General features: G+C 37.7%; 2 protein-coding genes across 3 annotated transcripts in view; one reads left to right on the top strand and one right to left on the bottom strand.

Moving 5' to 3' along the window:
* Nucleotides 1-2,907: 2,907 nt before the first annotated feature.
* LOC126263735 (UDP-glucose 4-epimerase-like) overlaps nucleotides 2,908-26,825 on the top strand; it is a 37,651-nt gene continuing 13,733 nt past the window's right edge. For both annotated transcript variants that reach the window (XM_049960907.1, XM_049960908.1), the window contains exons 1-5: nucleotides 2,908-3,037; nucleotides 8,010-8,260; nucleotides 10,363-10,476; nucleotides 24,895-25,071; nucleotides 25,737-25,917. In XM_049960907.1, the coding sequence (XP_049816864.1) occupies nucleotides 8,018-8,260; nucleotides 10,363-10,476; nucleotides 24,895-25,071; nucleotides 25,737-25,917 (715 nt within the window). In that variant the 5' untranslated portion in view covers nucleotides 2,908-3,037; nucleotides 8,010-8,017. The remainder of the gene's footprint in view (nucleotides 3,038-8,009; nucleotides 8,261-10,362; nucleotides 10,477-24,894; nucleotides 25,072-25,736; nucleotides 25,918-26,825) is intronic.
* Nucleotides 10,558-26,825, bottom strand: part of LOC126263734 (N(6)-adenine-specific methyltransferase METTL4) — a 106,923-nt gene continuing 90,655 nt past the window's right edge. The window contains exon 6 of the mRNA XM_049960905.1: nucleotides 10,558-10,667. Within this exon, the coding sequence (XP_049816862.1) occupies nucleotide 10,667 (1 nt within the window). The 3' untranslated portion in view covers nucleotides 10,558-10,666. The remainder of the gene's footprint in view (nucleotides 10,668-26,825) is intronic.

The following is a 26,825-nucleotide window of genomic DNA, read 5'->3' as shown; positions in this document are numbered from 1 at the left end:
GTCGGACAATCGCGGTAGACTTGCGACTCCAGGTAACCCCGTGACCAATAATCACACGGATTGAGGTGTGGAGGGGGCTATGCATAACGAAGTGGCGGCTCGGAACGCAACCCTCAGCAAACGATGTGCGCGAGAGATCTTCCACGCGTGTAGCAATATGGATGGAGTGCCATCCTGTATAAAAGTCGTACTTTCCAGCATATGTTTATCAGCCAGTGTAGGGATGATACGAATGTGTGACGTACGGCTGAACCGCGCACCCGTCACGCTGACAGTTTGAAAAGCAGCACCCCGCTGTCCAGAACCATGTGTTCGCGTTTTGCACTCGTTTCTGGTTTCAATAAAACCCCACATCACAGTTTTAAACATGGCTATCTCTCAGCAACCGTATATAAGTTTCAGCATAGGAATCACACGGCCAATCAGTTGTAAATAACTGTTTGGTACATTGAACGATGTTTCGACACCTCTAAGAAACCGAGCGAGGTGGCGCAGTGGTTAGCACACTGGACTCGCATTCGGGAGGACGACGGTTCAATCCCGTCTCCAGCCATCCTGATTTAGGTTTTCCGTGATTTCCCTAAATCGCTTCAGGCAAATGCCGGGATGGTTCTTTGAAAGGGCACGGCCGATTTCCTTCCCAATCCTTCCCTAACCTGAGCATGAGCTCCGTCTCTAATGACCTCGTTGTCGACGGGACGATAAACACTAACCATCACCTCTAAGAATGTTTTAATCAGAGTGAAATTTTAAGAAACCCTATAAAATAATCACTAGAAAATGAAGTCTGACAAAAATACTAACCGAGATGACAATTGTCATGGGATACAAAGTTACTTGCGGAAAGTTACATTGCGAGAAAACAATGATCGAAGTTTCCAGCAGATATGCTCACGTCAAAAATTAGAATTAAACACTTTGCGGCCTTTAGCACGTATGCCTTGCTAGAAACGTCATCAGACTGGTCGGCCCAGTGGCTTAAATTGCTGCCACGAAGACAAGTTGCTTCACATATAGGGTGCGGACAGTGACACGTGCCCATTTGAGACATTATAACAGAAATAATTGAATTAAAATACAGTTAATTATAAAAACAAAATACAAAGGAAGAGTGCTTAATGTATTTTTGAAATTACAAAAAAGTCAATCAAATTAAGTGTAATAGAGCCACCTATTAGGCTTTATAGAAATTATCATTACGTAAATCACAGGATATTATATAATATGTACACAAAGAACTAGACAATCCAAAAAATATCTGCATTAAGTAGTACACATCAATGAGATTCGAAGAAAAAGATTTCCCGGAACTAGAGGCAGGAAAACGTAGTAGAAAATAAACGAATCAAAATTCCGCGAGTAATGCATTAAAGACACTGAAAAAATTATTCTTACGTAACTGTTCATTGAGGATGAGGCCATAGTTCCGTTTGAAAATCTCCAGCTCTTCGAGTACGTCGAGCCCGTGACCTTTCTTTTCCCTACGCAAAATGGAAATTTCTTCAACGCTTTTCGGTTTGTGACCGAAAACTAACAGATGATCAGCAAAAGTGGAATTACGTACATTAGTGCCTCTTTTTACCAATAAATGTTTCTTGTACTGACACTGAAAGATCTTCCAGTTTGTCCTATAGAAAAAACGGGACACGTATCATAAATGATTTTATTAACTTCTGAACTGTGTATAGGAGCAACTGTGGACTTGAGACTGTGAATAACATTTTTTTGCGAGTTACTGTTAGTGGAAAAGGTAACTTTGCATCTACATTTTTTAACTAGAAGACGACGAATTCTATGGTAAATAGGGCTTAAAAATAGAATAGAAGAAACTTGTTATTGTCAGAAACAGCACCTATGCCTAAATTGGTCGTTTTAGCGTCAGTATTAACTTCGAAGGTCTTTTCAACTAACGAAGAATCATAGGCGTTATTAACTGCAACAGTTTTTATTAAAGTCAGCTCTTCATTAAGCTTGTCAGGGACTGAGGATGTACAGAACTAGCGGGCACATCTGACGTGTATTAGTGGCTCTTCGAAAAATACCGTAGGAAAGTCTGTCGTCAACAGCAATACTAAGGTCCAAGTAATGGAGCTGACGATCGTTATTTTCTAGTTCACAGTGAAGCTGATTTTTTTTCCTGAAGACTATTAAAAATTTCAAACAAATGTCACTTTCTTCCAGGGAACAGCTGTATACGATCAAAATGTTGTCTAAGTACCGAGAATATGACAAAATGCCGAGATCAGCAGCCGAAAAATCACTGAAGGAGTTTTATTCTGGCGAATTAATGAAAATATCTGCCAAGATGCCTGCCAGTGGATCATCCATTGCCAGGCCGTCAGGCTGATGGCATAGCTTGCCACTGTAAACAAAATATTTAACACTACTCTTAGCAAACGAATTAGGTCAGTGATTTGCTCATCACCAATGTCTTTATTAAAAGTACATAGATTTCAGGCACTACCTCTCTACCTACATTATTCCGTGAATTAGTTCATTTTCAAATGTTAACGGAGTTTTGGGTCACCGTGTAATATAGGAATCTTTAAAAACAAAGTGTAGTTTACTTTGCTATGAATTCTTTTATCTGATCATTTCAACTGTCTTCGGTGGACTTCTGTTTATTTAGTTGCATCTTACTGACTCCAGCCGTCTGGAAGCTGTCCACGCAAATTTCGCAGCTTACGCTGCACAGTTTTATTTATGATCCATGAATTCCCCCGTTCTAACAGTGTCGGTGTTTCCGTTACCCTGCCACGTCCGAATCCGTGAGTCACGCAATTTCAGCAACGCAATACGGACGCACAGCAACAGTTCCGGCAATTGTACAACGGCGGCGGCTGCTGGAGCCTGGAGGGGGCTGTGACGTCACGCACCACTGACAGCTCGCGCCGCGTCACAGGTGGTGGCGGGGGCAGTAGCTTTGGCAACACGGGCGTGTGATGCGAAGGCTGCCAGGACGCGCCTAGCGCGAGCGTGAAGAAGATCCTCCAGTCCCCTCCAGTCGCAGGCAGTGCCGTCTCGTGCCCCATTACAGGTAAGAGTTCACTCTACTCGTCCGACAAATCCATTGGCTTAAACGCATTAATCTATCTGTTCCACTTTCAGCAACTGACATTATGTTACAATATTCATATGAGGAATTACGGGAGCATCGTCACTGTATACGTTTGTTGGAATCTCCGCCCAATTTCATTCTGGCTGCACACGACAATTAACTGAACCTTAGGAAAACTTCAAGTGAAAATAAAAAGGAAAAGCTACCTCTAGCTACCTCGTTCATAGTGTACTTCGTAGCTGTGAGTGTCCTTCGAATGATGAAGTGTGAAGAGATTGTAAGCTCCCGGTCCTGCAGTTGCTTAATCTGCAACACATGTGCTGCATTTGTCAAAAGTTGCGTCACGTGCCCGTTCCGCGTAGTCCGGTCGAGAAAAACGTGAGAAGCGGCGCAGCCACTGAAAACAACGTCTAGTGTAAACTGTTTTATCGCCAGCGACTTCGACGCGCGTGCGGAAGAGCTTCGCACAGGATTTCGCAGACGAGCGATGCGCATCTCGATTCCTTGCACGCGTGAGATTATGAAATAGGTGTCAAGTACTGCAGTCCTTGGCCGTATACGTGCCGTGAGAAAGTTGAGACATGACTGTCGTCGCATGACCGTGCACTGCCCACCAACGGTGTCTTGAAGCCGTAAGCACGATCGTGAGAGAGGTAATAGCGGTAAACATTCTCAACTTCTGGGAAATAACTTTTTGTGAGATTGTAAGCGGAAGACGCAGACGGCTTCTGTGCATCCTATACAGAGGCGACCCGCTTGTACAGTACGAGATACTGCCGTGGGAACAGGTTTCCGGCAAACCGTAGGATTCTGCGCATTCTCAGTATAAAGGTCATTGAACTGCGCGCATCATATGGTCGCCTGCTCCACGTTCAAGTGCAAGGTCAATGTCATGCGGAGACAACAACCTGAGACAATTTTCTTTTAAGCGCGTTCGCACGAAGACGGCCTCTGGTACTGCAAGAAAACTGCTTGGTGACAGAAGATAGCGAACATTCATTGATGTAAAAACGAATTAACGTGTATTTAGAAGGTGTCAACTAAGCACAAAGCGCAGTTATATCTTTACTCGAAAACTGACCTTTGCAATATACAGTGTGATACTTAGTGATTTCTCACTTCTAGCATCTAGAGAAATTGTTTGGCAACATTACCATCAGAGATGTACAAATTATAATCTTCTTTCTTGCCTTCCTTTACTCAGTAACATAGTGAGCATGATCAGAGATATACAACAGATTTTAATAAGTTTTTGATCAAAGATGCAAGAGTGCATCCAGGATACGAGCCCTGGTTCAGTATGCTTTAACATGTAAGTGGTGTATTACATCGCTGCTGTTCAGGAATCACTTGGTGTCTTGTTAATTTGGAAGCCCTGCCAATCCACAACATTACAGCAGTGTGTGAGTAAACAAACATTTTGGCAGTATCCAAAAACCATCTGAAGGATTATACCACACTCACTTCATAATAACTACACAATTGAAACTGTGTAGTAGTGGAGAATTCAAAATAAAGGACTACTTCAGTCCAATTAAGAACAACCAGTGGCCAGAGTGTAGTTATTAGAAACTCAACTTTTCTAATATGTAGACAGCTGATATGGTCTCACAAACTAGGAAAGCAACATAAATGCTTAGAATGAAGTTGCAGGTGGAAGTATTCATGTGATAACTCACTGGGCTGTATTATTAGTATTTTGTGTACAAGGCTTACTCTCCAGCATTTAGTAATGCAGTTGATAACAACAGACACCAAAATATTGGCTAGCATTTTATGTCCACAAAAATATACACTCATGTTCAGGGGAAAACAAAAAAAAAAAAAAAAAAAACACACAGCACCTTGAATGACTAGAGACAGGACATTCATATTCACAGGACATGAACATTAGTATGTTCTGCAGAAATGGTTAGCATTTCAGTCACCAAGGTACAGTACGTGTCCTGTTGTCTAGTAGGCACTGGGTCCACCACGGGCCCTTAACTTGTTCCATGCATGGTGGTATCAATGTGCATAAGGCGTGAATGGCATCCTGTGGTATAACCATCCAAAATGCAATCACCTGGTTCATGTATGGTGGTTGGAACTGGGTCATAGCAGTGCCACCATCATTTCACCATATCCCACACATTTTCAACTGGTGATAAGTCTGATGATCAGGTGGGCCATGGCAAAAGGCTGACACCAAGAAAGCATGTGTTTGTGTAACAAGTGGCCGTGCATTTTGTTACTGAAAAATGGTATCTGGGGTGTTGTGCAGAAATGGTGTGGCTACGGGTTGCAGGATGTCATTCACGAAGCACTGGTCACAGTGCCCTGGACATGCACCAGCTGTGATTTGTGGCTGTACCCAATAGCACCTGCACCATGAGGCCTTGAGTTGGTGCTATATGTCTTGTGTGAATGCAGTCACTGTGATGCTGCTCTTCCTATCTGCAGTGAACCAAAACGTAGCCATCATTTTGAAACAATCAAAACCTGGATTCATCTGAAAACACTACCCGATGCCATTCCTGTCCCCAGTGACATTGTTTGTGCACATTCGTCAAAGGTAGGCAGAGAAGTGGATGATGCACGTGTAACCCATGCCATAATAAATGGCAATGGACTGTCACCTCTGATAGTGTATGATGTGTTAAACTGTTGCACCACAGCCGAGGAGAACACAGATCTGTCCTACAGTGCCATTCAGATGAGGTGTTGATCTTCTCGGGGAGTGGTCTAGCCGGTGCAACCTGATGCATATCATTGTGGTCTACAGCCCACCGTGAACCATTCTGCACACACCTGTTGCACTGCCAAAATGCTTTGTCCTACACAACAGAAATTTCCTTGATGGATGCATCATATTCTTTCATGCCAATAATATGCTCTCTCTCAAACCCACTGATTTGATGGTTTGGTTTGCTTATATGTCTGCGGGGCATCCTGCATGCCTTCTCAAGTCACACTGATCCATTACCTTAGGTTTATAGCGACAACGAGAGCTGCAGGTAGGTGGTGGTGTGCTGCATTATTGATGTTAATCATGAACCCATTGGCTGGCATGATTCAAATGCTAATTATTTCTGCAGAACATACTAATTTACATGTCCTGTGAATATGAATGTCCTATCTCTAATCGCACAATGCGTTTATTTTATTTCTGGACATGAGTATATTTCAATTTAACACAAGCCATAATTTGTTGTCGGTATACCTCACAGATGTAGTGAGCAGTGCATGCTTCTGGTTTGGTGGATGCTCTGGACTTGGTCTACATCCCTGGAGGCTCCCTTTCATTATGGGAGTTATGCAACATGACATTTATTTGTCACATCACTAGTATGATCATGTGGCTCATGGGTACATCCTCTAGAAATTTATCCAATTTAGTTTTCAATGAGTTAAACCTACTGTTCTCTGCATCTTCAATCTTCTTCTGCTCTGCTATAACAGTTTTCATGAATTTCTATATCCACCTTACAACTACTGTTTCCTGTGACTCACCTTTTTATAAACTATTCTTTTTCTAATTTCCTACCATATCCACACCATATTTCGTCCCTGATCATTTTGGGTTTCATCTTTTTTTATCTTCTCAGACATCACATGTTGCAACCCCTCCCCCTCCACCCCTCTCTCCCCCCCTCTCTCTCCCCCCCTCTCTCTCCCCCCCTCTCTCTCCCCCCCCTCTCTCTCCCCCTCCCTCTCCCACTGAAGGAATAAGAGTAGTGGAACACACACTTAAATTAAATGGAAAATTATATGAAAACTGTACTTGGCTCCACTGTTAGGATATTGCTGGCTGTATTAACGTGCTGTGTATTATAGCAAAGCAAAATTCAATTGAGAAATCAATCCTGATGTCCGAGTGATTGGCCTTTCTTTCTAACCTTCCCCACTATGTCCCTCACCCCTACCTGAGTAAGGACTAACAGTTCCAAAAGCTGGGATAGTATCATGTTATGTAATATAAATCTTGTAAATAGTTGGCTTATCATATTTTTGGGTCCATTTCAGAACATATTTCCATGTTCATTTTGGTCCAATTCAAGACATAGTTAAAACAAATTGCTGAAACATTAACTTTATACATTTATTTGTATGTTTCAGATAAGAAATCTACTCACAAAGCAGCGGCAGAACACACACGTAAAAGAAGGTTATAATTAGGCAACCTTCTTTTCTTTGTGTGTTCTGCCACTGCTTGGTGAGTAGATTTTTTATCTATCCAGTTTCATTATATTGTCCAAAATTGATTGTTTTTGTTATGTATGTATTTTTCACTAGACATGACTCTTTATCAGAACTGTATTTGTGTATAACATTGTGGTATGAAAATGTAATATATCTAGCAGCACAAGTCAAATGACTGTTATTCACATCTTTAATTTTAAAAATATCTCTGTTTGGAAGCTGTAGCATTAACAGCATTCCTGTGTTTAGCTGTTTTCACATGCTCTTTAATACCACCCTTTCCTTTATGTGCAACAGAAAAAAGATAGGAGACGAGGTACTGGCAGAAGTAAAGCTGTGAGTACGGAGCATGAGCCGTGCTTGGGTAGCTCAGATGGTAGAGCACTTGCCCGTGAAAGGCAAAGGTCCCGAGTTCGAGTCTGAGTCTCAGTCTGGCACACAGTTTTAATCTGCCTGGAAGTTTCGGAAAATTCTCCTGTACACAGGGTGCAATAAACATGTTCATTGTTACTGAGACTGCACAATTTCCAAAATTTATATTCCCACTAACATTATATATACAGCACTAAAAAAACTGGGACTGTCCGGGATAATGTTGGGTGTACGGAAGCCTAGTCATTGGCAACTGCCTGTGCTTTTGAAAGACATATTAAATGTAATTTCAGTAAGTCTTGCACGTTTCCTAGGCCCTTTCATTAGCATTATGCAGTAATTTAACAGTTTAATATCATTTCAGTTTTAATTTTCTTATCTTACATTTACCTTTCAGATCACAAAATGGCAAATTTTAACACTGTGTTTGTAACTGGAGGTGCTGGTTACATTGGAAGTCACTGTATTGTAGAACTACTTGAGGCTGGCTACAGTGTCATTGCCATTGATAATTTTGCAAATTCTGTGAATGGAGAACATGGAGAAGCACCTAGTCTGAAGAGAGTAGAGCAAATAACAGGGAAACCAGTGATATTCTATCAGTGTGATCTTTTGGACAAGTCAAAACTAGAAGAGATATTTAGTAAAGTAAGTATCACTGGCCTCCTTTTTACGAAAATTATGTCAGCATGTATAACTTTTGTTCCTTGTGGGTTAAAAATGGTTGATTTAAGTGATTTATGTGGTGGATAAGGAGCTTTACCTAACAACTTACTACTGTCTGTAGCTATGATACAGAATTTACTTGTTTGCATTTATTGCTAAGTCAACTACTGGTCTGTTTTATCACAAACTGCAACACACTGTAAATTTGTGTTACTTTGAATGTTATTGTGTAAGATTAATGATTCTGGTACTACTATAAGCTGCAACTGATAGTTGCGGCTTATACAGAAAGTGACAATGTACAAAATTTATTGTTATTAATCAAATCTTAACCTTTTTTTACACTGTGTTTACACTGGTTGCTTCTGTGATATTAATGTTATAAATGCAAACACTTTGCTGCCAAAGTAAACATACCAGTTATTATCTAATGGCAGAGCAAAGCTTCCAAATTATATTCTGATAATAAGTGTTAAAAGACAGAATCTGTAATTGACTGTGAAATACATGGCAGAGGTCAGTTCCCACAGTAGCAGAACCTCATTTATAACTTGAAAGTTTTCAAGAGATTGAGAGTTATTTAGTGAATCTAGTTTTATTAGTGTTCTTATACTACAGTGAATATTCAGCAGATTGCATCCGTGAAGTTTTCTTAGATCATTTGCAAAAATGGATAGCTTCATGCTGTTAGTAAAATCTAATTGGCTTTCCAGCTATGTTACATAATCAAAGTCCATGACTTTTCACCCTAGTACTCCCCAGTCATTGTCAAGTAGTAGGCCTGTGACTGACTGCTATGTGATTCATGGCACCATAATTATAGATCCACACTACTGGTTGTCATGCCACTGGCGCCAAATCTACCACCACATGTGGCAATATTTTAGCCCTGCATCCTCTTTTACTTTACTCGGTTGCAGGTCACTACTATTACTGATGGTATTTTCTGTTTATTTATTTATTTCCTGTTTCAATTTCTATAGCATCTTTTATGGTGGTATCCTGTAAACAGTTGATCTGCATGATGACTTGGGCATAATCAAATATAATTAATGATTTATTTTCTACAGCATGGAATATTTCTTGATGTATTGTAGGTTGGGCTGGTGAAGCCAACTAATGTGAAAGCTAAAATAACTGGTTGGGGTGATGATGACACACTGATCTGTAGCTTAACCTGAGACCTAGGTTACGTTTGAATACAACAAATTTACATATGAAAAAACTTAATCATCTTAGTTGGCAAAATATTTTGCTATTTCTTTAGAATGCGTTACAGGTTTGAAGGTAGTGATATACTGAAATGAAAATGTGACTATATTCCTTTGAAACAAGTCATTTGTCCACTATTCTCTCATTGGCTGCACAGGCCCAGCAGGTGACACACATTATACCTCACAGCAAGTGCTGACAACATTGTTGCATTAAACACTTAAGTATGACACTAGCCCTAATGTAGACTTTTACTGAGTCTGCACTTGTATCATATATACACTGTGCACTGATACTTGTCATTCTAGTGTACACACTGATTTGTCTCTGGCAATTTCTGAACTTTTATTTTGTTCAGTAGAAACTGTTTTACTTTTTAATTTGAATCAGTTAAAAAGTGTCTAACTTTACTTCAGTAACTGGGGATATGCATTTGGAAACAATTTTCTGGTGATAGCAATATCTGTAGAAAAATTCTCAGTATGTTGGATGTGTAACATTACATCCACAAAACATTCAGAACAGGTAGATTTAATCAGCCTATCTGCACAAACTGAGTCACAAATATAGGCATAAAACTAGATAACTAAAATTTTTGTTATTTACCATTACATTTGCAATCTTCTCTTTTTCACTCTTTTCTGCATGTGGTTAAAATTTATTGCTAATATAAAACCTCGAAGACCAAAATTTCTTTTACCTGTAACAGTTAAAGTTTAATGTTGGTTTATTCTTTTCTGTATATACACAACCGTAATCGTAATTTCATGTTTCGTGGCAGGTTAGACTAGTAGTAGATGCATAGAAAACTGAAATTTTATAAAGTTGCTGAATAATTTTCATGTATGAAGACTTAAAATTTATCTTTGCAGCACAAGATTGACTGTGTTATTCATTTTGCATCAATGAAAGCAGTTGGAGAATCAATGCAAGTTCCACTGCTGTATTACAAAAATAACATTGTTGGGACTATCAACCTACTTGAGGTAAGCTCTCTTCAATTTTTGAAAAGTAGCTCCCTGTAAATATTAATTAATTGAAATGTGATACACATTTTGAAATTATGGCTCCTGTCTTTGACTTATGACTTACCTAAAGAATATTACTAATACTCTGGTCTGATGTTTGGATGTCTGACCTTCCCATTCAGCCTTCTAAAGGAAGGTTGTCCTCAATCCTGAAATAAAATCCAGCACTTTATCAGGGAACCTACAATTTAATGTTTGCTCTGAACTATGGTGTAACTTGAGATTTTTCACACATACAAAATTGTTTAAAGAGGTTAAAGAAGTAATAAGGGACAGAAAGTCCTAGGGCTCATTGACGATCGAACACTCTGTATTTATAGCCAAACATTTGCCTGATAAGCCACAAAGCCATTTTTGTTTCTCTTATCATTCTGTGTTTCTGTTAAAGACACTGTGGTTAGACACTCTGCCCTCTCCCGACCCCCTGCCCCCCACGTCCTGCTTTCCTGCAATCTGTGATACCAAAAACGATCAGTATAACACAGCTATTGCACCACTAGTCTACAGTTGACTGATTCTGCTCTTGGGACTGTAGCATTTGTATTGTTTTTCTGGAAAGAACTATTATGACACAATAAATCACACTTTTTTTTTCCAAATCCTGTACTGCTTTCCTCAGTGCTGAAGTTAACTTTTAAATTTTTATTCACATTAAGCCAAACAGCTAACAGTGATACTTTTATATTAAACAACTTCACTGTTCTGATCCCTTTATTTTGTGCCGCAATGAGATCTGCACTACCATACTTAGATGACAAGCTCTATCTCTAGCCTCTGTGTCAAAGCTAGTGAGCTGCCTGTCAATGCACAACAGTGGCTAATTACTGGGCAACATGTCTTTAAAGTCAAGTCGGGCAAAGTCTCTCCAGTGCCTACAATTGTTGCTCACCCTACTGCAGAGCAACTACTCCTGAACTGCCAGAGAGCCCCAGGTATCAAAGTAAAACAGCTGAAGGTAGAGAATAACACACAGTAGATATGAAGGATCTGCTGCAGCATTAGAGTGAGTAGTCATTCTGGCAGACTAAAAGTTTCAGGACAAATTTTTAAATTACTTTCACACAAGAAACTAAACTGTATGTTAAGAGTACTATAACAGCTAATGGCACAATGATTAACACGCTTCCAAGCATGGGAACATAATTGGCTGTTCTGTCATTTTCCCAGACCATGTATTTTGTGTGTGTGTGTGTGGGGGGGGGGGGGGTTGTAATCTACAGCTCTGAAAAAGGATTCGTTCAAAAGTTAGCAAAGTTCTCTGTCTTGTTTGTATCTTTTGAGAACTTGGCACCTCTGCTGTTCAGTGAGTTGTGACCTTTACTCTTTAAGTTACTTAAATTCCACCAGGACTTTGCATTACCATTTTTACAAATGTTCAAAAGAGCACGCGAAAGTTGAGACTCTGATGTCAAAATATCAGTTGGCTGATGAAAGATAGCAATAAATAGTTGTTATGGTATGATGATGGATAAAGAAATAATTGCAGCATGGCTGTCTAGAGTCTAACTCACTGAAGGCAGGCAATGGGGTGGAGATACAGTACATGGAGGTAAGAACACTGTAAGAACAAACTATGATGTACTTAAATGCTACATGTCAGCTGAGCTGTGTCATGTGTACCTGGTGAGAGTCATATACCAATTACTTTTTTCTTATTACTCAGTCTCCTGATTATCTAGACTATTTACTGTATCACTTATAGTTTCACACAGTCCATGACAGAGTATTATAGCTCCAAGTGCACCTGCAGGGGGTGGGAGGGGGGGGGGGAGAGGGAGAGGAGGGGCAGTGGGGGGGCAACTGCCCCTAATGAGGTTTCATTTAGCTCATGAATATGAAAAAGTACCCAAATCTTTTATGAACTAAAGTGACCTGAAAATGTTGAGAAAATTATGTGAAAACAATTTAAAGCATCTGTAAAGTGAGTAATAAAATTAACCAGAGTAATGTAAAACCTTAAAGGAGGTTGGAACTGAAATTACAAAGAGTTTGATTAAATTAAAATCACCATATTTTTCTATAAGAAACCTCATTCTGCATGTGACCATCTTAGTGCTACTGTAGTGTAAGCCATCAACATGCAGGGGTTCTCAAAAGACAGGTAACATCTTTGTTGGATAATACATGCTTGCAGTTACAAAAATTTGTAACATTTGCTCATACAAATGGAGTATGTACTTTCCTGTTTTCCTTTAGTTTGACAAACAAATCTAAAAAAAATAAATGTTAAACACAAACATCTAAGAAAGGAAGTAAAATCTTAAAAAGACATCATTGAAAACTTAAATACAGTACAGTACCTATATGACAAAAATGCAAAATCAAATTTATACTTCTGCAGCTAGAATATTTTGGATTTTAGTGCTTGTGAACAATGTGTAGTGCATAAGGAAAGAAAGATTGCATGTCCACAAACTCTGGACATTATTGATAAGCTATAACAGGAAATGAAGTTGCTGTTTGAGCGAGTGAGGAAACACTACATGTGCACATGCTCCTGTTAAGGAGGATATTCATGGTGAGAGCTCTGCCTTGGAAATGTTGCCTTCCCAGGGAATTAGTCATCCTCCCAGTTCCCATGTCACTTGGTGCACATGTCTTCATAAATCTCAACTGGCTATTGGTGAAGCAATAGTTACGTGACAAAACATACTTGTAAAAGCTTACTCTTTCAGGATTCAAATAATGATTAACAACTGTCAGGTGCTAATTCAAAGTAGCACATTGTTATTTCTTTTTATTTGCTGAAGGGGTGTTCATTTGTGGTGTGTGGCAACCTATCAATACTTGTTGGTAGAAGCAAGAAGTCATCTTATGCGATCCAAGGGTGAGTGGCTTTCCTTTAGTAATGGTTATAAAACAGCCTTAATTTGAACAATTTCATATTCACTTCTGCAAATATGTAACACACTTGGGCAAGAATGCCTCTCTAATGAGATATCTGCAGCCTACCAGCTACCAACACCCATCACAGAAATATTCTATTCTGAGGACCTTAGTGGTTTGTGTGGAACCTGTTCCATATGCTGACAACCTGCTGAAAGAGATGAGCCACATACAAAAAATACTTACAGAAAATGGGTACAACAACCAACAGATTTCACAAGCCCTCTCTTTAATGACACCAGAGCAGAAGTCCCCCAAGGAGGACACAAAGAAGCGTGCTTTTTTGTCCTTCTGTGGCTCGCTCACTGGAAAGATTAGCTGACCCCTCATGAGGTCCGTGAAAGGCATGTAGGTCTTAGAATGCTAGGAGTAGAGTATATAAAATCCTGTATCAGTGTGGATAGTTCTATGTCAGACGCTATGTGACCACTGTGTAGAAAATGAGCAGTATTTCTGTGTATGGTATCAAGAGAAATCAGCAGTAGCAGATCATGCTCTATAAAATGGACACCAAATTGCACTTGACGATACACCCATTATTAAATGTGCTATGGTTTTGGGATAGTACAGTAGTTTATTGAATCCATTGACAAATATTCTACTTTTAAGTACGATGTAAATGACATTCTCATGTCCACTGACTAGCTGGTTTATTCAAAAGCAGTTAAAGGCATACTTCGTAGGTTGTGTGTGCTTTGTTGCTCATATTCAATGCATGGTAGTGGCACATTCACAAGCCCTCCAATCATCAATTTCAAAAAGTTTCACATATCTGCAAAAATGCATAGGGTTTCTGAATGGCTTAAAGATGCAGTTGAAACATAAACTAATTTTGTTAACGTTACAACGTAGGACTACTTGTAAGTGAGAATCTTGTGAAATTAGTACAAAGTAATTGCATTAAGTTGAAATCGATGGTTCTTTTGAGTTACTTTGTGCATTACATGATTTGTCCTCAACAGGAAAAACAAATTAAAATGATGTTTTTGATGTTTTACAGCATTTTAGAGTACAACCAGGTGACAAGACAGTATGAATACACCTATATTTCTCATAGACCCAAAAATGATTTTGATTCTGAAACAAACTGTACAGTTTTATGTTAAACATTATTTTACAGATTGTGGGAGAGGGGAAAGAGATGTCGTTTCTATGTAAATGAATTTAAAAACTAATGTTGAAGCTTGTGGCAGCTGTTCAAAAGAGCAAAGGTTGGGAAATGTATCCATATGAAAATTTTACTGGCAGGAAAAGAATTGCTTGGGAGGCTTGGGCTTACTATAGGACCAACAGAAAATAACATAAATGGCAGAAAATATAACATCTGGGAATGTAAAAACATATTTTGCTCTAATTACGCTTATGGCTTTTTTATGGTTATAAAACTGACCAGGTACTAAAAGTGCACTTTAGAAACCAAAAGGACAAAATGATCAGATAACAATGCCCTCATGCAGATTTATGCAGAAAATGTTTAGCCCCTACTGACATGAAAACCTGAGAGCACCCTGTTTAGCTTGTTAAGGTTTCAGTCAATGATGATGATGTAGAATAATTTTGAAGGTACAAAGATTAGGGTTTAATGTCCTGTTGATGAGAAGTTCATTACAAACAGAGCACAAGCTCTGACTGGGACAGAAACTGATTTGTTCTAGAAACTGACTTCTTTTAAAAAGAACCATCTCCACATTAGCCATATGCGGTTTCAAGAAAGCACAGGAAACCTGAATGTGGCTGGTAACAAGGGAACTGTTTTAATCACTGTGCTGTCTATTTCATTGTGCCCCTTTTTTCTTCCATATTTTCTTTATTCATGTAACTTCAGGAATAAAAAATTTTCTTGAACCAAGTTTAACTTCCAAGTGACTTTCATATATGTCAGCCCTAGTTCCAGATAAGCTGGTCCTACACATAGGTCATTTTTCTGGCCTTAATTCTGAAGTATTTGTATCTTAAACCAAAGTGTATGGATTTTATGTTTTCAGTAACTGAGGTGTAGGGTACTACTGGAGCTTTCATTAGAACCTTAGATTGCTGCCATAGATCTTTGTTTGAGAAAAGATTAGTAATGGCTACTGATACAAACCAAGCCTCATAAGAGATATTCTGCAAATAAAGTGGTGCATTTTTATATAATGTGGAGTAACCTACAGATCTTCAGTAATGATGGGTTAAGCTTCCAAGAAAGCATTGCTGCCACATATTAATTCAGTATAATTTCCATGTACTGTTTGATTTCCAAATCCAATCACTCCAAATGATATATTTCATTCTGTGAACTCTAATGATAATGATTTCTAAAACACACAATTTACACTTGTAATTAGTATTGAATTTTTTAAATCCAAACCAGAGATGGGCGATAAACTCCTGAAATGATTCAAAGAGCCACATTCTTTTAAGGAGTGAGCAGTTGATGATTCTGAAAGAGAGAGAGAGAGAGAGAGAGAGAGAGAGCATTAGCTCCTCTCATATGAAGTCTTTCTGGTGACACTCTGTTCATGTAAATTATTAGTCAAAGAGAAAAAATGAAAAGGACCTTTTCTGTAGGAAATTAGGAAATTTAATGTGGTTTAATTTTGTATTGGGATACATTTTTGTTAAATGCCACATTTTTTCAATTTATTTAACAAAAACATATGAAAGTTACCTTGAAACATGCACACACCATTACACTCATCACTCACCAGTCAGCATTTCTTGTATGTTGTTGATGGCACTACCTCCTACCACTGTACAAAACTGTGCGACTACATAAATTAGTTCCCACAATCAACCGTATTTACTCATCACCTACTAGGCTATTCCAGCACCAGCTTAGTCATGTGCTTTCAAATTGTGAAACGGACATCTGTGTAAATTCACCGCACAGTTTTGTGAATTTTTGCCGCATAAAATTAACAATTTAATTGTTCTGTTTGTCTGGCCTTCTTATTACAAAACTACTGTGCTTGTAAGCATTAAGTTTAGACTGAACTGGAAACATAATTAGTTTCTGCAAAGCGTTTACAACAGTCTCTTTTCTTTCATTGCTCTCATGGAAAAGTTTTAATTAATGCGAATAAAACAGCTGACTATGCCTGTGGTATAATAGCCCAGTCTGTAAGGACCAAAAAGGGTAGAATATGGAAAAATAATTTGTGTAGTTGCACATTTTTGTACTGTGGTAGGTGGGACTGCCATGAATGACATACTACAAATCCTGATTGGAGAAAGATGAGTGTTGGGATTGGTTTGAAGATAACTTTTGTACGTTTTATTGAATAACTCAAAACATATCCCAGTACAAAATTAAATTAAATTACATTACATTTCTTACAAAAAGGTCCAACTTACTTTTTGTCTAGGACTAATACTTTGAATGATGAAATTGAGAGAATACTAAAATCTCATGAGACATGCATACGTGTTAAATTAGGTAGCTTTTTGGCCAATTTCAGGTAGTTTCCTCAAGTGACAGCCCACAAGTGTCCCACATCAAATTGTTCATCTAGACGTACTCCACACTACTGTGATATGTAGTAAACAGTTATCATTTACACACTGTACTTCCGATACAATCTGAAAATAAAATCTCACATTTCAGAAGCCTAATAAACATTTACACACCACTGAATGAGGTGTTACTTCTTATTCATTGATATATGATCAAATTCAGATGATGACGATGGTGATTATACGAGCCTCAGGAGTAATGGTCTCCAACCCGGAATTATGCAGAGTAGATCGCAAATCGACGCCACCCTATAGCTCAGCGGCTGTTCCTGACCGCCGGCCGATTGCACGGAGTAGATTATAAAGCGATTCTGGAGACACCCTGCTCTGTCTCTTAGCTCCCTCTCCGATTTAGCTTGTAGCTCACTTCCTTGACTCAGTACCTCTCTATTCAGGTTCGGCTTCACTGGATATTATTATTTATCATAACAACAGTATGTATTTACAAAATTATTTTTGCATATATAATATATATATTTTCATATTGACCAACTACGATCACATAACAACTTCAGTTCCTCCTCTTTCCCTGTTTTCTATTTTTCCAGTACTTCATCTTCTCCCCATGTTGACTTTTCTTTTTTTCTGTCCATGTTGTTCCTGATTTCTTATTTATTCTGCACTGAAAGCTTTCTAAATTTAGCATTTTATTCTTGAAACAATGTCTGTCTGATATTTCCAATTCTTTGATGATGTTTCTTTCTAAGTCTTTGCTTGTTTCTGTAATCATGTTATTGATTGCTGTAATCCATGGTATTGTTGATCTCTTCTTCCAGAAATACAGGAACATTTATTTTGTGAACCTGTTTTCATTCAATTGTAGATCTCCTCATTTTCTAGCCATGTGTAGTTTGTATTGCCCCAATTATTTTTCTAACTTTCTGTATTCATGTACCTCTATTCAGTCCATCTTATATTTCATTGTTAGGCATTCACACCCATATAAATATTCCAACTGTACCACAGAGGTATAGTGTTTTAGTTTTGTTTTTATAGTTTTGCATCTCTTCTTGTGAATATTCTTTGTGAAACCATATACTCTCTCCATTTTGGTTTGCAGCTCATGGTCTAGTGGCTAGTGTTGCTGCCCCTGTATCATGGGGTTCCGGGTTCGATTCACAGCTGGCTTGGGAATTTTTCTCCACCCAGGGACTGGGTGTTTGTGTTGTCCTCATCATTTTATCATCATCATTCGTGACAATGGCTAGATAGGACTGTGTAATAATTCGGACTTTGTACGGGCACTCATGACTGCCCAGTTGAGTGCCCCACAAACCAAACATCATCATCATCTCCCCATTTTGTTAACTCTTACATCTATAGCAAATTTTTCTAGCCCATTCTGTTGTATAGTTCCCCAAGATATCTGAATTTACTTACTCATACTATTTTATCTATTTGTGTTTCTGTGAATTTTTATGCATTTTTTTATACTTGTCATGAATTTTGTTTTTTCAGCTGAATCTTTGAGACCAGCTGTATTTGCTGTTTCTTCCAGAAGATTTATTTGAATAAGTGCATCTGTCAGATTTTATGAAAGTATTGCAAAATTGTCTGCAAAAGCCATGCAGCATACCTTAATTCCATTTGTTTTCCTTCCTACACTTTTTGGTTCAATTTTGTGATTCTTTAGCTCCAAATTCCAAATCCTTATGCTTTTCTCTACAATGCAGTTAAAAAGTAAAGGTGACAAACCATCCCTTTGTCTAACTTCGGTTTTTATTTCAAATATCTGAGGCAGTTCTTTTATAATTTTAACTTTAGATATCGTCTTCATGAATTATGTTTGCTAATTTTGCTTTAACACCAAATTCTCTAATGATTTGATCTACTGTTTCTCTGTCTACCAAATCAAATGCTTTTTTGGAATCAATAAATGATACTATTATAGGTTTGCTGGTTAACATTCTGTGGCGAATTATTGATTTTAACTTAAAAATCTGCTCTGTGCAAGATCTTCCTTTTCGAAAAACTCCCTGATGTTTTCCCAGTTGTTTGTCTAAGGCTTCTATAACTCTGTCAAGGAAAATTTTTGATATGTTTTGTATGCAACTGGCAGAGGTGGCACTCCTTTGTAATTGTTGACTTTTGATTGTCTCCCTTTTTATGTAGCAGGTGGATTAATGATATTTTTCACCCTTGTGGAATATTTTCAGTTTTCCAAATGTTCTCAAAAAGCAGTTGAAGGTCATTTATAATCTTTAGTTCTGACTATTTCAATAATTCTGCTGTAATGGATTCTTCACTACTTGCTTTGTTGTTGCTGAGAGATTTGATGACTTCATGAATATCTTACTCTATTGGTGGGAAATCTTACTCAAGATTTTATGGTATTGCTGGAAATTCCAATTTAATTGTTGGAACTGGACAGTGACCTGTGAAAAATTTGCCAGTATTTTGCAATTTTCTTTGTTATTTAATCCTTTTTTTGCCATTTTCATCATCTTTGAACCAAATACTTTGTGCTTGATACCCTTTACGTACATGTTTAAAAGTTGGTAAAAATTTCTAGTGCTATTATTTTTGGTAAAGTTTTCTAGTATTTCCATCAGCTGAAGTTTTTCAAAGGTTCTTTTGATTTTTTTCAGACTATTTTTAATGTTTTTTTTGTTTGTCTTCAGAATTCTTCTAACAAGGGAACCTCCCCATCGCACCCCCCTCAGATTTAGTTATAAGTTGGCACAGTGGATAGGCCTTGAAAAACTGAACACAGATCAATCGAGAAAACAGGAAGAAGTTGTGTGGAACTATGAAAAAAATAAGCAAAATATACAAACTGAGTAGTCCATGCGCAAGATACGTAACATTAAGTACGTTGTGGGCTCAATTGCGCCGTGGTCTCGTGGTTAGCGTGAGCAGCTGCGGAACGAAAGATCCTTGGTTCATGTCTTCCCATGAGTGAAAATTTTACCTTCTTTATTTTCGCAAAGTTATGAACTGTCCATTCGTTCATTGACGTCTCTGTTCACTGTAATAAGTTTAGTGTCCGTATTCTGCGACCGCATCGCAAAACCGTGCGATTAGTAGACGAAAGGACGTGCGTCTCCAATGGGAACCGAAAACATTTGATCGCAAGGTCATAGGTCAACAAGTTCCTCCACAGGAAAACACCTCTGGTATATTCTATACGACACTGGTGACGGCATGTGCGTCACATGATAGGAATATGTTGTCGACCCACCTAACTTGTACACTTGGCGAATGGGTGAAAAGATTCTTCTACCTTGCCCGATTTAGGTTTTCTTGTGGATGTCATAATCACTTCCAAAAAAGTGATGAAAATATAAGAGTTTGTCACATAAACTGCAACAAATAAATGCAACAGTTTCACAGTCGCACAGTTTTCCCTGTGCTCTGTCAAAACGTATGTTTTTAACGTTTTCAAATTCTTCCGCGTGTAGACCGTCAAATCCTGCATATGTCCAAGCAAATCTGAACATGAACTGGAATTTTGGAGAGCGAAGTTGATTATGTGCGAGTACCTGAACTTTGATAATTGTCTCAAAATAGAAAATTAAACTTCTCACTCGAGGGAAGATTTGAACCAAGGACCTTTCGTTCAGCAGCTGCTCACGCTAACCACGGGACCACGGCGCTACTAAGCCAAGAATATACTTGATGTTGCTTATCTTGCGCATGGACAACTCAGTTTGTATATTTTGCTTATTTTTTTCCATAGTTCCACACAACTTCTTCCTGTTTTCTCGATTGATCTGTGTTCAGTTTCTCAAGGCCTATCCACTGTGCCAGCTTATAACTAAATCTGAGGGGGGTGCGATGGGGAGGTTCCCTTGTAAGCGTTTTTTTTCCCCCCTCATCTCCATTTCCTCAATTTTTGAGCTGTTTGTACTAGAGCTTCTTCACACTCTTCGATCCAGCATGTTTTCATGGGCAGTTTTCTCTGCTGCTGTAGTAATTCATACCTGGAGTTCATGTCAATCACCTTGTTTTTTGTCTCAGTTTCTTCTCTAAATTTTTCTATATTTTCTTGTAATATTAGGTATAGTGGAGCTGTATCTGATTATTTTCTTGGTTTTATTATTTGGTTTAGAAGAGAGAAATTGCATTTTAATGCAAGAGATTTAATGATGTGGTCAAATTCCCCATTTCTCTGATTACTTTAACATTCATAATTTCCATGATATCCCTTTTATATATGGCTATGTGATCCAGTTGAAATTCTCTTAGGTTTGGATTTGGAGATATAGAAGTTTTGGCTTTTCTTGGTAGTTTGCGAAAATGTGTGAGCATCAGTTTCAAGTGTAACATTTTACTCATATTGATCAGTATTTCACCATTTCTACTTGTTCTTAAGTGTGCTGGATATTTACCTACAATATTAAATTTGTTTTCCTTCCAAACTTGCACATTGAAGCCATCATAAAGCATTTTAACATTTTTTTAGGTATGTTGGAGATTTTATTCTAAAAGACGGCAAAACTGATTGACTTTTGCCAGATTTCTTCTGTTATCATTTATAGGTGAATGGTAATTTATAGGAGTACATCTTTCATTTTTGCACTTTACTGCTAACATGCACACTCTTTCTGACTTCAATGTAAATTCTGTGACACTACAATTCTTTTGCTTATGTAAAATGCTATTCCAAATATTGCCACGTCTTCCATTATTCTTATGATTGATTTCCCTTTATAAATTCTGAAATATTCTGTGTCAATTATGTAACTGACACAGAATCTTGTTTCCTGCACTGCTAAAATTTGTATATGGTTCTTCTGTAGAAATAATTCAAGTTCCTCCTGTTTCCCAATTTTCAGAAGAGAATTTACATTTAATGTTCCAAAATAGTACTACTTCTTGAACTTAAACTTAGAAGGGTTTTCAGTATAGTCCATCTCTTCATCACCACAGATGATGGAACCCTCCAGAAACCTAGGTCCCAATGCATTACAACATGTAATGGTGGATTTCTCACCAGAGTTATCACCTAGGGTAGTGCACCCATTGTGCAAACTTTCGATTTCGTGATTTTAAGGTGTTAATTGCAGAGAGTAAGAAATCTTGGGTCATCCTTGAGTTCCCAGAATAAGATCAGGTTGTTAGCCTGGAATATTACTGATTCAGCCACTACTAACATGTGGGACAGATGCTGTCTGGGTACTGTCACAAAAATGAGGAACAGTCATGCCTTCTGTCCACTTCATTTATTTACCCCAATCAGATTAATACGTTTAGGACACCTCTTACATTGGACCAGGGTTTTACACATCATTTCAAAACTTATTACATCAGTTACTTTAAAAAATCATAACATTTTTAATATGTCTTCATCTCTTGTCTGCTTATATTAGACACTTGCGAGGTACGCCCTATTGATTGGAATTATTCACCTTTCCACCTTTTCCTCAGTCTTTCTAAAGACATTATGCCCACTAAGTAATAATTCATCATTGATTCAGGTATTCTGTCACATTGAATTCTTGTAACATAGCCCCTACATTCGTCGATCTGCTCATATAAGTTTTTCACCCGCTGTTCTTCTGTCAGCATTCACCCTCCTGTCAGATTGTGTGTGTACCCAGATACTCCTCTTAGGTATCACGTCTCCAATTCTTTGTTTATTTCTTTTTGTTACAGTCCACAATTCACCTCCAAATGTCATAATTGGTTTTGACATTGTTTTATAGAACTTGGGTAGTTTCCCTTCTTACTTAGGTAGTTTCCCTTCTTACTTAGGTAGTTTCCCTTCTTACTTAGGTAGTTTCCCTTCTTACTTAGGTAGTTTCCCTTCTTACTTAGGTAGTTTCCCTTCTTACTTAGGTAGTTTCCCTTCTTACTTAGGTAGTTTCCCTTCTTACTTAGGTAGTTTCCCTTCTTACTTAGGTAGTTTCCCTTCTTACTTTGGTTCTGAAGTTTCTATACATTGTTCTGTTAATATAATTAAATCTTTCTACTTTCTTTTGTATTTCCATTTCTAATATGAGTGAGACACTGAACAAGTTTACTCTTTCTATTTTCTGGTCATTTATTATTGTTTTTCTGGGAACTGGCTCCTGGCCCATGAAAGCCATAACTTCTGTTTTCTTTAAAGATACAGACAGATTGTTTCCCTTAGAAATTGTCCATAAAACATTAACAGCTGTCTGGAGTGTGGTCTCAGTTCCACGGAAGTCATGACCCATGACATGCAGCTATTTTTGAACTAGATAAAACAGCTGTCTGGAGGGTGGTTTCAGCTCCAAAAAAGTCGTGACTCGGGACTTGCAACTAATGTTGAAGTACACAAATATTTAGCTGAGGAATATTTGCCTAGAAACAGCAATTCCTTAAAATGGTGGGAAAGCAGAGAATTGCTGTACTCAATGAAAATATTATGGATTTCAGCTATGTCAATGCCCTGTGAGTATATCTTTTCAAAAGCAGCACAAATATGCACTGACAAAAGAAACTGACTCCCTTTAAGTAAAACAAACCAAATTTTATTTATAAGCCACAATTATTTTATCTTTGTTTGCAAGATGTCAGCGGTTCTTCACAACATGAAAACATGCATATATTGTTAATGAAAATGCTGTGTGTTGAAATCCATCACACCTGTGTAGAAGAATGTGAATAATGTCATGAGGAAGGGGGGGAAAAAAAATATGGCCACTGAAATTGCTTTAGAACAAAGCAAAATGTGTTTGGTGTTAATCAGACTTCACTGCAATCACAAAAGACAGCACTTTACCTGTGTAGCTTGCATATATCATAATATTGTTTAATTTTTCCTTCTTGGATACATATAATGTCATGCTTATAGTAAATGACAACTGTAGATACTTATATTTCATATGTTGTACCTCATATGCAATAAAAGTATGAAAAAAGAACATGACTCAGTCTTCATTTTCAATTTTTCCCTCTCAATAAAAAATATTTAGGATTTTGTTGTAAAATTTTTAATTTTGGCAGTAGATGAAATGGAGAACATTTAAATCTCAAAACTACTACGGGAATAACACAAGCAATATTACTTCCCTTTCTATGATCTTTCAGAATAGGACTACATGAGATGAACTTAGAGGTATGATAACTGAATTAAAGAGGCAAGGTGATTTCCTTTTACTGAGTTTCTCGATTGAGTAGTGAGTCATGGAAAAGATAGAGTTCATTCTACTGAGTGAGCAGTTGTGGGACAATCTCTGAATGTTTTGCCCATCTCTAATCCACACAAGTATTATATCTAAAAACAAAGATGATTTGACTTACCAAACGAAAGCACTAGCAGGTTGATAGACACACAAACATACACACAAAATTCAAACTTTCGCAACCAGCAGTTGCTTCATCAGGAAAGAGGGAAGGAGAGGGAAAGATGAAAGGATGTGGGTTTTAAGGGAGAGTGTAAGGAGTCATTCTTTCCCTCTCCTTCCCTCTTTCCTGATGAAGCAACCGTTGGTTGAGAAAGCTTGAATTTTGTGTGTATGTTTGTGTTTGTGTCTCTATCAACCTGCCAGTGCTTTCGTTTGATAAATCACATCATCTTTGTTTTTAGATATATTTTTCCCACGTGGAATTTTCCCTCTATTATATCCACTCAAGTATTACTTGTATTACAGTCTGCTATTTCACTGTTGTTATCACACTGAATGAGGTGACACAGTGGTTGAAACTCAATGCATATCCAAGAAGACAAGATGTTCAAATCACTGTCTGGCCTCCCAGATTTAGGTTTTTGATTGTGTCTTTAAATCACTTATGATAAGGTCAGAATAGTTCTTTTGAAAAGGACACTACCAGTTTCTTACTCCAGTCTCAGCTTGTGCTTAACATCAAGTGGATGTTAAACCCTAAAAAAGTTCCTACCTTACAATTGTCTCTGTTATAAGTCAAAAGTTTTGAGCTTCTTTAGCCTTATGGGTTTGATAGATAGATTTATTTAGTTGTTTTTAATGTATTATAAATGCTGAGAGGGTGAGTGAAATACACTTTGTAAGAAGGTTGTCACAGTAAGCAACTAAAACAAAAGTGAACATACATTTTATGTTATAGGTTATGAAACAAAATAACTGTTACCAACTGGTATTCTCAAGTTCATGCACTGTGTATGGTAATCCAGAGTATTTACCAATAACAGAAGAGCACCCAACAGGTGACGTCACAAATGTTTATGGACGGACAAAATATTTCATAGAGGAAATGCTGAAGGATATAAGTGCAGCAGAAAAGGTAATAATGACTGAAATACTTCATAGTTTATATAACAATAATCACAAACCAGAATCTATTGTGTCATTAGCTGGAGTGAAGACTAAATACTAAGAACAAAATGCAATGAACCTTGAAATATTGCGCTAAAAAGCAATGTAAAATTAATTTATCATTAACTGTAAACAAGTCACCATGCATAATTAAGATTACTTTTCAAATTAATCAAGTCTTCTTTAAAAGTACCGAGCGAGGTGGCGCAGTGGTTAGCACACTGGACTCGCATTCGGGAGGACGACGGTTCAATCCCGTCTCCGGCCATCCTGATTTAGGTTTTCCGTGATTTCCCTAAATCGTTTCAGGCAAATGCCGGGATGGTTCCTTTGAAAGGGCACGGCCGATTTCCTTCCCCATCCTTCCCTAACCCGAGCTTGCGCTCCGTCTCTAATGACCTCGTTGTCGACGGGATGTTAAACACCACTAACCTAACCCATCTTCTTTAAAAACTGGGCTGTGATAGGTTAGACACACTCCTTCATTTTCATGAGACTTGTATTTTCTAGAAATGCCACTTGTCCCACTGTATATTTCTCACTGTGTTCATGAACATTCGTTTTTTGTATTTTATATTGAACTATTACAAAAATTTGAACTACAACAAAATATATGATTATGTAATTTTGCAGAACTGGAATATAATATCACTACGATATTTCAATCCTGTTGGTGCACATCCATCAGGATTAATTGGAGAAGATCCTACAAAAGCATTTACCAATTTGATGCCATATATGGCACAAGTTGCCATTGGCAACAAAGAGAGCCTTACCATTTTTGGTGGTGATTATGACACAGTGGATGGAACAGGTATAATGATTGGCAAGAATTTAATTTTTGCACATAAGTCAGTTTTCACATCACTTGTATTTGCAGTAAGATGGTTTTTAGTCCAGGATTCTAAGATGTTACAAAAATTTTTAACATAACTGATAAACTAGAGACTGGAGTGCCTTGCTGGAAGACAAATTTGTTTTCATCTACATCTATACTTTGCAAACCAAGATATGGTGTGTGGTGGAGAGTGCTGTCTCTGATTCAAACCTAGTTTCTTTTGCACTCATACACATTTGCCTTCAGTGTATCAATACATGATGCTGAATGTTACTCTTGCAGTAAATTTTAGGTTTTTGACTGTAGCCAAACTAATTATGACCCCAAATCAACACTGACTCACCTTCATATTTGATAAGTGTTGCAAATTATTGCACACATTTGGGCTGCAGCTCTGGACAAATATAAAGGAAATCAGGAAAGAAATTATCTTCAGGAAGTAAAAAGTACTGTTTTCATTTAGAGAGGAATAAACCATATTTTTAATTTTATTTTTTTGTGGTGACAATACGTCATTAGGTACTTTACAAGATCCTTGAGCGTTTGGCTATTTTTCTCAGAACTCTCAATTGAATCAAATTCCCATTTCTACTTACGGTATAATTTCCATATGGTAGATGTCTGTGTTATAAATATTTATACAGAACTTTTACTTAAACAAATATTCATAAGATTACAACACATGCACTCAATACTTTGACCCTGCTAATATGTATTTGCTGTTGGAGGATTTGAAGCACTGCTTTTTCTTGTATGCAATGAACACTGTCTTGTTTCAAACTTTCACATCTTCAGAAATATTGCCATTCAAAATTGTTTTCAGAAACAATACAATATTCTACAAATGGAAGAGTGTAAATCCTTCAAGAAATCTGGCTGTACAG

Source organism: Schistocerca nitens, chromosome 6 (genome assembly GCF_023898315.1).
Source record: "Schistocerca nitens isolate TAMUIC-IGC-003100 chromosome 6, iqSchNite1.1, whole genome shotgun sequence".
In the NCBI taxonomy this organism is placed as follows: Eukaryota; Metazoa; Arthropoda; class Insecta; order Orthoptera; family Acrididae; genus Schistocerca; species Schistocerca nitens.
Note: the sequence above shows the minus strand (reverse complement) of the source record. Positions and strands in the feature narration are given on the sequence as shown.